The 14,481-nt window shown below is 48.7% G+C and overlaps 1 protein-coding gene across 1 annotated transcript in view; it reads right to left on the bottom strand.

Moving 5' to 3' along the window:
* The window catches only part of POLR1A (RNA polymerase I subunit A), an 83,764-nt gene that overhangs the window by 20,785 nt on the left and 48,498 nt on the right, over positions 1-14,481 (bottom strand). Inside the window, exons 15-21 of the mRNA XM_024558484.4 lie at positions 10,595-10,744; positions 9,327-9,510; positions 6,685-6,767; positions 6,411-6,569; positions 4,732-4,830; positions 3,240-3,392; positions 1,795-1,877 (exon numbers count right to left, since the gene is read on the bottom strand). Coding sequence (XP_024414252.2) covers positions 1,795-1,877; positions 3,240-3,392; positions 4,732-4,830; positions 6,411-6,569; positions 6,685-6,767; positions 9,327-9,510; positions 10,595-10,744 — 911 coding nt within the window. The remainder of the gene's footprint in view (positions 1-1,794; positions 1,878-3,239; positions 3,393-4,731; positions 4,831-6,410; positions 6,570-6,684; positions 6,768-9,326; positions 9,511-10,594; positions 10,745-14,481) is intronic.

Raw genomic sequence — 14,481 nt, 5'->3', positions numbered from 1 at the left:
ACTGTTCCCCCAAGCTCCAAGGACAGAGCTCAGTATTAGTCACCACTGTATTCTTGGCACCCAGCCTGCCTGGCAAGGTTGATGCTGAGCACCCACTTCCTCTCTGCTGAAAATGCTGATGTGTGAGTTGCCAGCGCCCTGCTCGGCTCTACTCACCTCACAGGGCTCAAGCTCTCAGCAGAGCAAAGGCCTCTCAAGGCTGCATCTCCAAGTCTCTCCCAAGCTTCAGGCCTCATCCAAGAGTCCACTGAAACGTGTCTACTTGAATATCCTGCTGCTGCCCCCTCACGCCACCCACACATTGCCTCCCCTCTATAGCGTCTTGCTTTCTGTCACTGTGCTGCCACCAAGGCCTGAAAACTCAGCTGGGTCTGCTGCTACCCTGCCTCTCAGTCCTAAATTTTAGCCAATTTTCCCCACATCTTTGCCACATCTGCCTCTTCCTTCCCACTGCCACCCACTGGAGGCAGCCTTCCAACCTCTAGCCTGTACCTCCAGCCCTCTGTCTGAAGCCCTGCCCCTGCCTTCTCCACCAGGAACCCCCACCAGCAGATGGGTCCTGAGGTGTCTGTGCCCTCTGTCCAATGGCTGCTGCTCTTCCGCTCCAGTCAGGGTCCCCACACCCTCCTTCTTCCCACCCTGCACTCAAATGGCCTTGGGTACTCCCACCCCCAGACTTAGCCGATCATTTGATTTCTACCTTTTTCTACACTTTCTCACATCAATGTTTCTCTCCCTCCCTCTCTCTCTCTCTCTCAAAGCAAAGAAAAAATGTCCTCAGGTGAGGATTAAAAATAACGATAAAGTAAATAAATAACTAAAAGGATGGAGGTGGGGTGGGTGTCACCTCTGCTCAGGGAAGGAACTGGACGTGTGACCCACGCCCCCAGTGGGGAGCTCACCCCACTGTACTAAAAGCAGCCAGTGTGGCAGACGGGCTCCTCACTGACAGGCCAACCCCACAGGCTGCAGTTCTGTGAGTCAAGGGCAATGGACCAAAATAAGGGCTGCAGCCTGGGGGAGTCTGGAGCTCGGAAGCAGAAGAAAGGAGGAAGCTGGGGCAGACAGGCAGGGGCAGGCCTTTGCAGGGGAGATAGAAAGGAGCTCTGCCCTCCTGTCCAGGAGTCAACTTAAAACCAGGCCTGCAAGGCACAAGGACTTATTTTTGCAGCCTCTCCCTTTGCCCACCACCTTTCCACCAGCACAGGTTCTCTGGGCTCATGAAAAACCGTTACCAAAAAACGCCACCCTGCCTGCCAGGCATTCTGGAGTGAGGCCTTCTTCAGATTCAAGCTTCATTCCCCCCAACCTGCTCGAACAGGCCAGTTAGAGTGGCTACTTGTTTCTTTCCTCCCAGAGATGACAGAAAACAAGTAGGTCTATGCCAGGGAACCCCAAGTGACACCTGTATCCAGAGAAACAGTAACTCCAACCACAGGCTTACAGGCAGGGCCCTGGGCCTGGCACCCTGTCCGTCCCAAATGCTGAGCCCTCCTAGGGCGGAGGGCCACCCCACCACTACTGAGACCTTTCCCATACCTGTAACTTCCCTTGGGCAGGGGGCAGGGCCCCTTGGCTAAGCCTCTGAGAGCATGTGCTATTAATCCTTTAAAAGGGGAAGAGAAGAATATATGCTATTTTTTTTTGTCTCAGGATAACCACGGAAATTTTAAAGAAGTTTTTTCATCCAAAAACATTCTAAGTGAATTGTCACTGAAAATGTGAAAGATGACCGACGTGAAGGGTACTGGGATGCTGATCCCATCTAAAGGTGGCAAAGCAGGTGCCTTTTACCTTTGGAGGTAGCCGGAGCGGCTGGTTTTCACAGCGGTGTCGACCAGGCCCTCTCTTCCCGCCATGCAGTGGAAGAAGAACTCCTGCCAGAGAAGCGGGACCCAGGTCCCAGAGGTGGCAGTGAGGACAGCGTGCTTCCGGAAGAGCGCCTCCGGCAGCCCTGCCTGATCTCCTAGGGCCTGCGAGGGCTCTAATGGCCCCAGTGACTTCTGCCCCTGCCCTGTGGTGACTGTTGTCTTGTCCTGCCCGAGAGCAGAGGGACAAGAGGATGGGACATAACAGGTCCTGTTTAGGGGCCAGGTGTCTAGCTGGCACGCCATCCTCAGCATTACACCCCGCGCCCCATTTTCCAAACAGAAGAGGCACTGGTGCTCGTCACTGGTTCAGCCCACACGTCTGAATTCCACTCTCCATGGTGTTCACAGAGGTACAGGGTATCTTCCACACTTTTTGATTGCAACCCACAGTAAGAAATACATTTACAACAGTAATCAGCAAACACATACACATATCCACAAACACACATGAAGATACATAATGCAAACTAGGACTTCATGAAACTACTCCATCCCTTATGCTCTCTTACCATCTTACCCTCTTTTCATTACATAAAGAAATGCCAGTCCCTATCTATCACAATGACTTCATGACTTACTAAGGGGTCGCAACCAGTTTAAAAAATTCTGGTCTACGCCAGCTCTCCACCATCCTTTGCCAGAGGCCATGGCTGATCACTGGAGAATTGACATGGGATCGAGGTCCAAGCCCCTGGATCAGCTGACAGCACTGAAACAAGGGGTCTGTCCTATTCACAGCCTGGGCTGTTGTCTGACCGTTAACAGTCATCACTGCAGAAATGTGAGAGTCCAGAGAACCAAAGGTGCTGTCTTTAGAAAAGCCATTTCTGATGAGTCTGAGGAGAAACCCCCCTCTTAGGGGAGAATCCTGTTGCTGACCAAGGGAACACTAGACATTTACTACAGCTAGCCAATTTTCCCACTGTGAAGGAGGGGCCGTCACATTCTGCTGGGGGGCTTTGTGAAATAAATCTCTGTGATGATCCCTTCAACACCTGAGAGCACCCACTGAGGGGTCGCCTTCCTCTGCTGCCTTCAAATGCAAGTAAGAACTGGTTAAGCCAGGGAGCACAGCAGGAGAAGGTAGAACTGAGATTGGTCTTATTCATCTTCTTTTATCAGCAGACACTCACTGAGCTCCTGACATGTTCCAGGCACTGTGCCAGGCTCTGGCGTCACAATGGTGGACACGCCATGGTTGCATCCTTATGGTCCTCGCAGGCCGCAGGGGCTAGTGGGTAAGCAGCAAATGGCTGGGTATTTATTTCTTGGTTGTCCTGGCTAAAAGCTGTTGGGGTGAGTCAATGCCCTACTACCACTGGGCCTAGAAGTGAGGGGAAAAGCCAAAAGGAAAACCAAAATACATACAGGAGGCTTGATGCCGGTGAGAAACCTGCCAGTGACGAAGCCGCCAGCCCTGGGGGTGAATTCATAAGGCTCAAAGCAGGGCAGTGACTTGCCAGATGCCATCAGAGGGGGTCTCCGGTCTTCCAATTCAATCTGGCCCAGCAGGCACGAGATCTGGGGGGAAGGAAACCCAAGATCAACACAATGCCTTGTCCCAGCACGAGAGGGAGGTGTGTTCTTCAAAAACAAAACTGTATGGAAACTGAGTTTTTAAAGGTCAACCTAGATTTGTGAATGAACCAGGGAAGCTTATGTTTCAAGAAAATAAATCTGTTTCCCTTCTGTTGACTGATGGGGATTTTTCACATTTGGGGTCAGTTGTACGTGGGCTTGAAAAGAAGCCATGCTTCAGAATCATCGTGTGGCATATTTTCCTGGAAGGGACCTGAGTGCTGGTCCTCAGGGGGAAACTGAGGCTGAGGCCTGCAGGAAAGTAATTTATTGTGACCCTTAAATTCTAAGGCCAAAACAGAATAATACTGCCCAAATTTTTTCTTTGGCAGGGGGCGGGGAGGGCCAAGGAGAACAGTGTGTCTTGATTTCAGTTTAGTCAAGGGGGCTTCCTGGTGGCCTTCTGCCTTTGATGCCCATCCCCGTTGCTCTGGGTCACCAAACAGTGAGGTGGCCCCAAGACCGTCTCAAGGCCGTCAATGTGGGAAATGTCCGCCCAGGATCTCAGCCCCGGGCTAGCTGTTTCACAAATCTCTCTCAAAGGTATTATTACTTTGGTGACAAAAATGAAGGAGCTTTGTAAAATTTTTTTAAATTATGAAACATCAAGTAGTTGTTACATTTCTGGACAAAATTGGAACTATGGCAGCAGAATCAAATTGGCAAAACCCTTAGATGAAAGAGGCCGTGGTGAGGCCTGCTCGTTCGGGCCCTCTGAAGGGGGAAAGCGCTGCAGGGTTTACACGTGGGCTTGGTCTGCCTTCTGGTACTGCACTCTTCAGCAAACTTCTAAAAAAGGGGGAAAAAGTTGCTAAGATTTGTGAAAATGCTGCCACAGCACTGAGGTAACCTGAGGAGATAATGGGCCTCAAATTAAGGGTTAGAGACCTCTAGGACAATACTTAAAATACTAAATGGAAAAAAAGCAGATCATGCAAAACTGCAGGGTCTCAGTTAAGATTATACGCACACACACACACACACACACACAGAGTATTTATACACAATGTAAATATATGTAATACAGTAATATAGTGTGTAAACTTACAACATCTATCTGGATTATATGTCATGTCTGGATACTTACATATGTATTTACTTATGACATTGTTGTTAACAGCGGTAAGCTCCTGTACTGGTTTCCACAGGCTTTTATATTTTTCAGTACCTGCCGCACTTTATACACAACATTAATCCTTTTAAAATCAGAAACGAATCTGAACACTACCTCTTGCAATCACCGCCCCCTCTGGCAAACCGGCCAGCCCGCCTTCGCTCGCACCTGCATGGTGTTCACCGTCGAACCCTTGGCTCCAGACTGCACCATCATCTGCAAGTTGTTCTCCGGGAACTGTCTGTGCAGGCCAAAAGGCATGCATGCCTGCGGGGTCCAACACACCGGTCAGTGGCCTCACCCCCATTTGAAATCCCAGGTTCAGAAGGTAAACCCAGAATGTGGAAGCAACAAACTCACACTATTCAGAAATAAGCACCAAGTCCCACTTAAGAAGTCTCATTTGGCATTAACCTTCTTTCTAGAACCCCTAGAGGTCTAACATCATCTTAACATCATCTGCCAGGAAGCCCAAGATTACTGTCCCTGGCAAACAGCAGCAAAAAGGAGAAGCACAGGGGACACGTATGAAGTCTGTGATTCTAAAAAGAAGCTGGTTAAGAATAAAATCGGAGGCAATGCCCTTGTGGATTCCCCCAGCAGAGCAAGGCCTTGGCTTGGCAATGATGACCAATATCCCAGCACATTCACACTTACTAACATGCTGCCCAAGCACCATGTGGGAGCCGTGCCTTGGTTCTAGGGCCAGTGCAGGCAAGCAATACCCCCAGGTGGAGCCTAGGGAGCTGCTGGGAGGGGGCTCTGAGTCTATTTAAGCCTCTGCCTAGAGTTGCAGAGACTGTCTTAACACAGGAGAGGCAGAGTGGGTGGGAAGAGGTGAGCTGGAGAGAAAAGCAGCAATTTTGAGATGCCGCTGGGACAATGCCCCCACCCAGCATTCCCAGGCAAGCCTGGAAGACAAGTCTCCCAGTTGCCGGGAGGTGCCAGGAAGGCTCCTCTGCACAAAACCTCTCACTGACGAACTTGTACAAATGAGAAGTCTGTGTTCTTGGCGGCCTAAGGGCTGCTAAAAGCCAGTCAAACACTGACTTCTATTGAGTGTTGGCCTTGCCTCTTCCTCTCTTCCTCAGGTTGGGCTCTGAGGCCCAGGAGGCAGGGCGAGGGTCAGGCTGGCTGCTTCAAGTCACAGGACTGGGAGCCCCAGCTCTGGGACTAGAAGACAGAGAGAAATGGGCTGTGGCCTCGGCTTGTGCAGGGAGTCTCCCCTTTCTTAACTGCACATGAACAGACTTCGTGGAAAGCAGACAAAGACTCTGGAGGACTTCCACGGTGCTCCTGCCATTTAAGAGCATTATGTAGGTTAGGACCTTAACCCCCTCAGCAACCCAATCAGGGATGCGCTCCAGGTGTGCAAACAAGGCACAGACTGGTTACATCACTTGCCTAAGGTCACAGAGCAAGTATATGGCAGAGCTAGGATTTAAACCTAGGCCTTCACCCCTGGCTCCGCTACACAAGCAGCAATGGTGGCTTTAGTCCTTCCTGTTCTGTTGTTCCTCCACCTGGCTGCGACACCACAGGAAAGATATTCTTTTTTTAGTCCCCTTTAATGTAGTCAGCCCAAAATACAAACATTAAAAAAAAGTGCAAAGCATTCCCACCCAGCTTAAGTGAAGACCTTCCCAGACACTAACTGGGTGCAGGAACAAGGCCCTTGGCGCCTCAGAGCGATGAATTTGTTGCATATCCCACCTCACATCTCACTACATCAGTTGCTAAGCAGCCAAATTGCTTTAAAGGGGCCTGAGTGATAATCAAAATGTAATTTTTTTTTAAAAACCAGCATTCAAAATGGTGGTGGTAAGTGTGCTCGCTGCCAGACTAACCTTGTTAATCTCATTACTGTAATGGTTCACTTCCTCCTTGAACTTCAGATCGATCATGTTAAAATCCCTCTGGTCTTGGCCCAGATGGGCATCCTGCCATTTCCCTCGGACCTCATCCCAAGATGCGGTTTCTGGCAGGTTTAACGCAGCCCTGACAGCCTGGAATGAGAAAAGGAACACGCTGGAGGCAGCAGTCAAGTGAGGAAGGTGTGGGTTTCACTCTGCAGGACAGCCGCCCTCTGTGGCAGGCCATGGCCTCCCAGGCCCTCCTCACCCGGGGCCCACAGCGGCTGGACTCCTCGATGATCCTGTGTCTCCTGACATCCGCCTTTGGCTTCACCAAAATGTCTTCCACACCTGTGAAGAGAGACACACAAGCTCAGATGGGACGGGGCCTGACTTCTCACCAGGTGTAAACTCAGTGAGGTCCGGGCTTCACAGTGTCACATACCTGGGAAGCACCCAAATAGTGATGATTAACATCCTCAGGAGACTGCCTCCATCTCTTAAGTGCTTCCCATCTCTTAAGCAAGTGTAAGGCCAAGCATTATAATCTCCATTTTACAAATGACAAAACTAAGGCTCAAACATGAGCCACTCGCCCAAGGTTACACAGTTAAAAAGTAAACCCTGGCCCAAGTCCACACTTCTGCTCTTAGCCACCAGCTCTCCCGCCTCCACTCAATAAATGCATGCTGCGTGATTGGGCTGGAGGTGAAGGAGAGGTTTTGGATGAAAAGCTGAGTTTAAGGGAAGAAGAGAGGGAGGGAGAAAACATGCAGCTTTGGCTCCCAGCAGTCGGGTGTTACAGGGACCACCCACACAGCTGTGAGAATGGCTGTGCTGGCACATTCGCAGACACACTCCAGCCTGGCTGACAGGGGCCACCAGTGCAGGCTCCTCCCCAGATGAAAGCTGGGTCACTTCAGTGAAGCCTGTCTTTCCGGCTCCATAGGGTCGAGGAATTCCCCACCTTGGCCAGATGTCTTTTTACTTCATTTTTCAGTCAACTACTTTCTGTCTGTGTCTGTGAGTGTTAACTGGGGTCAAAGCTCCTCAGCCAAGATCTGAGTGGGAAGGGAAACAATGGCTGCACTATTCAAAAGCTGGACTAAGATATCTGGAATTCCCAGTGTAATGTCCTGGAAACTTGAGGGTCTCTGAAGAACACGTGGGAGCAGGAGGGGAAAGAAATACCCCTCTGTGAGGAAGCTATAACCACGAGAGTGGGTCCTTTCACGGGGTCAGCTCCAGGCCACCTGGTTGTCCCTTCGCTGACCCTTCTGGCTATGAGGGCCGGATAAAGGCAACATCTCCGGCCTGCCCTTCCCTCAGAGCCCGGGTCCAGCTTGGCCACGCTTCCTCTCAGCCTGGCAGCACCAGGCTGCTCTTTGCACTGGGGCCAATTTCTCTTTGTGCCATGTGCTAAGCAGAGCTGTGGGCAGGGCTTATTTGTTAGGTTTGGGACTCATCACAGTCCGGGTGAGAGATCGTCTCCTTTTCATTTTTTACAGATGTCTGATCAGGTGTGCTCATGCCAGCAATAGTTGAAGCCAGGAAACAACCTAAATGTCTAACAACAGGAACTGGTTAAATAAACTACAGGATATCTACACAACTGGTATAACCTGTAGCCATAGCCCTAAGGATGTAGATTTATATATTAGTTCACCCATAAGGGTATTTACAAATACATTTGGAAATGGGGGAGACGGGGCACATTACAAAACAGCATATAGTATATAGAACCCCGTTTTTCCAAATGTGTTTGCACTTGGAAAGTCTAGAAAGATGCATCGAATCGATATTGGTGGTTATCTCTGGCAACTGAATGTTGGGTGACTTTAAATAATTTTCATGTCTGTATTTATTTACACTTTTCCGCAACTAACACATATCATACAATTACTGAGGCCCCACTGCAGGCGAGTGGCAGGCCCTCGGGCCCACTGTGGGATTCCCACCTTGTCTGCACACCTGCAAATCCACAAAGGAGTCTTACTTCCACTACCAGTGGTATCATCGACTGGACGATCCCCACACTCACTGTAGCTCAGTGCTCAATGTGCAGCATGTCCCTTACCCCTCACAGGATGACTGAAGGCAGGCCTGGACTCCACTCTGTACACCTGGGGATGCGTAGCCCCGAATAAGCTTACCGAGGGGCTGAGCCCTTGGGCAGAGGTCTTCTGATCTCAGTTCTACCCAGTGCACAAAAATTAACAGCTCACTTGTTTTCATTCTCAAAGCCAACTTCCTAAACACGGTGCTCATTTCTAGGGAGGAAACAAGGTGGTTCCTCTTTCCATCTTAGGGTCACCCCGACAGCACTGATGCCTCCACTGTGTGGGGCACTTCCAACAAGAAAGACGACCCTTTTCAGAGCACAGAGCGCCCAGGGAATTCTGGAAGAATGGAGGTGAGTGTGAAAAGTCAGACTCAGGGGCAGAAAACCGTGTAGGGGTGTCCAACCTGCAGCCTGCGGGGCACACGCAGCTCAGGATGGCTATGAATGCAGCCCAATACAAAACTGTGAATTTATTTAAAACATTATGAGATTTTGTTTGTGATTACGTGTTGCAACGTATTTAATGTGTGGCCCAAGACAACTCATCTTCTTCCATTGCGGCCCAGAGACACCAAAAGGTGGGACATCCCTGCTAAATGCAAGGGACAGGGGCGAGAAAGAGAGAGAATGGAAATCGGAACGGAGGGGTCAGTGTGCTGTAGATGGTGAAGAACACTGCCTATGGGGGAGGGGTGGAAATCACTGACAAGATGCAAGGCTGTCAAGTAAAGACATCCTTGTGGAAGGGGCCTGGCCGCACCCCTGAAGGCTGTTAGTAGAGCTGGGAGATATCCTGCTTGGCATGCTGTCCAGGAGAAGGGCCCCAGGAGCCACTTGCCAACACTCACCCAAGGTGAAGCCCCTATAGAGCTGTAGGTAGGCAGTGAAGAGGCGGGCCAGACAGGTGAGAACCTTGCCGCTGGTCTCTCCTCCGTAGATCTCATAGCAGCAGTGGACCAGGCTGTAGGCGGAGCTCCCATAGTGCGCTTTGTCCAGCACCCCGCAGAGCAGCTCCCCTTCCCTGATGATCACCTGCAGAAGGGATGGCCACCAGTGCTGGGCTGGAGGGGATGCCTCCTGTGTGAGCCGCCCCTCCCCTTTACTCCATGTTTTATTAGCCTTATTGTGCCTGTCCTTCCACTGTAACCTGCCTCAAGTCCTTGATGGAAAGAGGCATTTTTTTTTAAATAAAGGAAGTGTGCACATATAGAGCATTAAAAAGGTTTTCCAGGGACTACACCACACACGGACATTTCAGTGCGTTCATATGTCCTGCAATCCCCACCTGTACTGACTTGAGGTCAGGTACCTTTGACAAAGACTTTTTGACTGGAAATGAGAACACTTATTAGAGTCTAACCTTCATAACCATAACCTTGGCCTGCAGGTACTCCCTTCCCTGTACCCTGGGAATAAGAACAACATAACCTGCCAATGAATGTCCTTTTAAGGCCTGAATTTTTACTTTCACAGAGTGGGGTTAATGAATTAGAAGCTAACTGAAAGAAGGATTTCTGGCTACAGAAAGCAGCATGCATTAAGCATGTGATCTACCAGGGGAAAGAAAAGTGGCAGCTTCAGTTCGAATGGAATGTCTGTTAAGAGCCAGTGAAAAAGCTGGGGACTGTGAGCTGGGGACTTCAGGAAACACACCCACGAAGAACATGCAGAGGCCTTGGGAACCTCTCGTGTGGGCCACAGTCTTGCTCTCTCGCAGCAGCATGGTACCCGGTCTGACTGCCCCGGCCTGCCCTCGTGAGGCCTGGTTCCTAAGGCACAAAGCTGGGAGAAGTGAAGCCTCACAGCAATTCCTTGATCCTCAGCCACTCAGGGGTCTCAAGGGAAAACACAGGCTCTGCATTTCCAAGCCTTGCAGAGGCCAGTCCATAGGCCTTCTGCTGTAAAGCCTTCCCAAGCTAGCTGCAAATTTTATACTGAGGGCCAAATGCTAGCAATCAGCCGTGAACCTTTCTAATACCAAATTGGGCACAACTCTTTCTCTTAAGAGCTACATCTGCTTCTGTGTATGTGCTTCCATGTCTCTGTCTCTGTTTTAAATCAATTCATCTAAACCTAGGACTCGCAGTCTCCAACTGCAACGGCTGGGCAGCCATACCTGGGACTCGCACATGGAGTTGGGGTTAAAGCCGGGAACAGGCCGAGGAGACTCCTTCACCCAGGCTTTCCCACTGATCTTTGCCTTTCCGGATAAATTCAGTGGGATGTGCTCCTCTGGGATAATGTTTATGAGCAGTGTGGATACTACCTGGGAAGAAAAAGAAGACAAGCTGATGGCAGGAAGAAAAGACGAGAAGTTCCCTTTTAGGACTTCCTGTCCCTGTCCATCCTGAAAAGCTGAACAACTCCATTCCAATGATCTGTAGGTAAAGCAAGAAAAATGAAGTTCCACCTCTGTGGGGGAAGTTGATCTCGGTTCTCACTATTGTACTTACCTGACTGAAGAGGGAGCTTGGGAGCGGAAACAAACATACACCACTAAGAACTTCAGTGGGACTTTTGTTCCCTAAAATAATTCTTGTTATAAAGTGAACAATCCCCCAATATTAAGTTCCTAAATAAACCAAAAGGAGAGGATAAAAGTAAATTGCTGTGGGGTCAGAGTGAAAAGAATCAAGTATGTGGTAAAAACCAAAGATGGGAGGGCTGGGAGAGATGGTGGGGCTCATAACACGGCTCTCTGCCAGGAGAGTGAGTCCTATAGGCCGTCGGTCCCGGGATGGAGGAGGGGGCTGAAGAACCATCTCAGAGCACCCTTCCTTGTCTTCAGGCCGCATCAAAACCAATGACAATTGTTATATACAGTCAATAATGTCCTCCCACAGAACAAAGTAAACGAAACAGAAACAGACTCATTGGTACAGAGATCAGACTGACAGATGGCAGGAGGAGGGCTAGGGGGCTGGGTGAAAAAGGTGAAGAGATTAAGAAGTACGAATTGGGCCCTAGTTGGTGTGGATCAATGGATTGAGTGCGGGCCTGTGAACCAAAAGGTTTCCAGTTTGATTCCCAGTCAGGGCACATGCCTGGGTTGTGGGCAAGGTCACCATTAGGGGGTGCACAAGAGGCAACCACACACTGATGTTTGTTTTGTCTTTGCTTTTTCTCCCTCCCTTCCCTTCTCTAAAAATAAATAAATGAAATCTTTAAAAAAATCCCCCCCCTCAAAAGAAGTACAAATTGGTAGTTACAGAACAGTCATGGGGATGTAAACTACTGCATAGGGAATATAGTCAGTAATACCGTAATGACTATGCATGTGCCCAAGTGCGTACCTGCTGTATCGGGGGGCACTCTGTAAAATACAGGACTGTCTAACTACCACGCTGTACATCTGAAGCATATACAGAATAATATAGAATGTAAACTAATTGAAAAAAATGTCCTCCCACAGAACAGCTTTGACTTCCTGGTCAAAGGAAGGATGGATGCAAAGACTAAGAATCTAGAGCTTTTCCTCTGAGGAGCTTCGCAGAGGCCCGAGGTGGCGAACCGAGAAGCAGGCTGCAAAGAAACTTTGGGACAAGGGAGTGTTCCAGTGTCTGCTCCATCACTGACTGGCCATGTGCCCTGGGGAAGTGACCACTCTCTCTTAGCTCTAGAACTGCTCATTTGGAGAGTACAGAGAAGGCCAGTCATTCATTCAGCACTTAAACATCAAGTGCTTACTATCAGCCAGGTGCTGGGAAGAATTGTAAACAAAACATAGCCTCTGCCTTCAGTGGCGCCTCCGTTCCCGAGGAGGACCCATGTTTTGGGGGAGAATAAAGCATGGAAGGAGGGCCCAGAGCAGAACGAGGGAGGGAGTGTTTGGGATTTTAAGTCAGATGGGCGGAAAAGGCCTCACACGAAGAAGGCAGTGGGGGAGGGAGGGAGCCACGCAGAGGTCAGATCATGCATTTCAGGCAGAGGCTTTTCGTCTGAGAGACAGGAAAGCTATTTGGTAGGTCTTGATCATAGGGGTGACACGTTCTGACCTAACTTTTAATAGGGTCACTTGTTCCAAACACATTCCTGGTCTAGAGACTTTGAGGCTAAGTAAACACCATAGAGAATAAGCCTCCTAAGTGACATGGACAAGAAGGACCGGCACTTAGAAGTGGTTCTTAAAGCGACCTGAGTGGGGAGCACCATGTGACAAAGTCCCTGTGTGAGGCACAGCACAGGACACAATAATTGTGTGACTACTTGGCAACCCGATGGCTTCCACACAATTAGCTTTTACCAGAGCTAACGCCACAAATAAATTTATGAGAGTGGAATTAACTGCGGTTACTGAAAGGCCAGGGAGTCCATGTCCCGCCCCAATTGGCCCATCAGTGTGGCCATCCACTCAACAAGTGGTTGCTAGCAGGAGGCCAGGAGATAATTTCCCAAGCAGCTGCTCCATAGAAAACCCGAGCAAGGGCAGATAAACCTAGGGATAACCATGGGTCAGTTCCAAAAGGGTCCAAGGCATACATTCCCAAAGACATGGTGGGCAGGGGGCAGACAGGCTGGTATAACAGGCCCCGAGGGCTGAGGAGGGGCTGGGAGCTGGCATCAGTAGTCTCTGTGTGCCGTCGCCAGGTCCACGGAGTAGCCCTGTTAGATGTGTGCAATGGAGCCAGGGCAGTTATGAGAGCAGTATCTAGGAATAACTCTAATGGAAGATGTACAAGACTTTCACATAATTGAAAGACATACTATGTTTATAATTTGGAAGACTGAATATTATAAATAGGTTGATTCTTCCTAAAGTGATCAACAGATGTAATATAACCCCAATAAAAATCCTAGCAGGTATTTTTTTGTGGAAATGTACAAGTTGACTTTAAAATTCATATGGAAATACACAGGGCCAAGAATACTCAGCAGAGTCCTGAAAAAGAACAAAGCTGGAGACTTGCTATCAGAAACCAAGGTTTGTGATAAAGTTACAATAAACAAGACAGCGTGGTGTTGGTGCAGTGGAATCAGACAGACCAACAGAACTGAACAGAGCTGGGAACACACATGTAACTAGTTGATTTATGACAGAGAAGATACTAACGAGGAGTGGAAAAATAATGGTGTTTTCAACAAATGATGCTATTATTACCACAGGAGAAAAAGGAATCCTCACTTCTACCTCTCATCAGGCATACCCACATAAATCAACTCCAGCGGACCGAGGTGAGAAGAGGTAAACAATAAAGCTCCCAGACAATACACCTTCAGGACCTTGGGGCAGGCAAAGAGTTCTTATAGAGGACTAGCCATAAAAGGCAAAGATTGATGAATTATGTTACATAATACAAAGAACTTCTGATCATTAGAAAACAGCATTAGGTAAAAGGGGAAAAAAGACTAGTCCCTATATATATTGCAAGTATCTTGGGGTCCAAGTAGGTTTACAGTTATGGATCCAAGAATTTATTTTTGCATTATTATTTATTAGCTACTGTATTATTTTCCATACGAATAACTATAAAAACCCACTTTCGACCCACCCTGTATATCTGGCAATGGACTCACACTAGAATATATAATAAACTCTTACCTATCAATAAAAAAAAATGGCAGAGAATAGAAAACAGGCCAAAGACTTAAATAAGCACTTCATAAAAGATGGTATCTAAATGGCCAATAAGCATATGAAAAGGTGCTTAACTTCACCTGTCATTAAGAAATGCAAATTTAAACCAAAATAGGCCCTGACCGGTGTGGCTCAGTTGGTTGGGCAATGTCCACAAAGCAAAGGGTCCCTGGTTCGATTCCTGCTCAGGGCACATGCCTTACTTGTGGGTCCGATCCCTGGTCGGGGCACGTGAGAGGAAGCAACTGCTCGATGTTTCTCTCTCACATAGATGATTCTCTCCCTCTTTCTCTCCCTCCCTTCCCCTTTTTCTAAAAAATACATAAATAAAAATATTTTTCAAAAACCACAATGAGATGCCACCACACACCCGTCTGGATGGCTAAAATTACACGAAAACAAATGAGCAAACAAACATCGAGTTCTGA

Source organism: Desmodus rotundus, chromosome 5 (assembly GCF_022682495.2).
Source record: "Desmodus rotundus isolate HL8 chromosome 5, HLdesRot8A.1, whole genome shotgun sequence".
In the NCBI taxonomy this organism is placed as follows: domain Eukaryota; kingdom Metazoa; phylum Chordata; class Mammalia; order Chiroptera; family Phyllostomidae; genus Desmodus; species Desmodus rotundus.
This window is presented reverse-complemented; position numbering and strand designations above follow the sequence as displayed.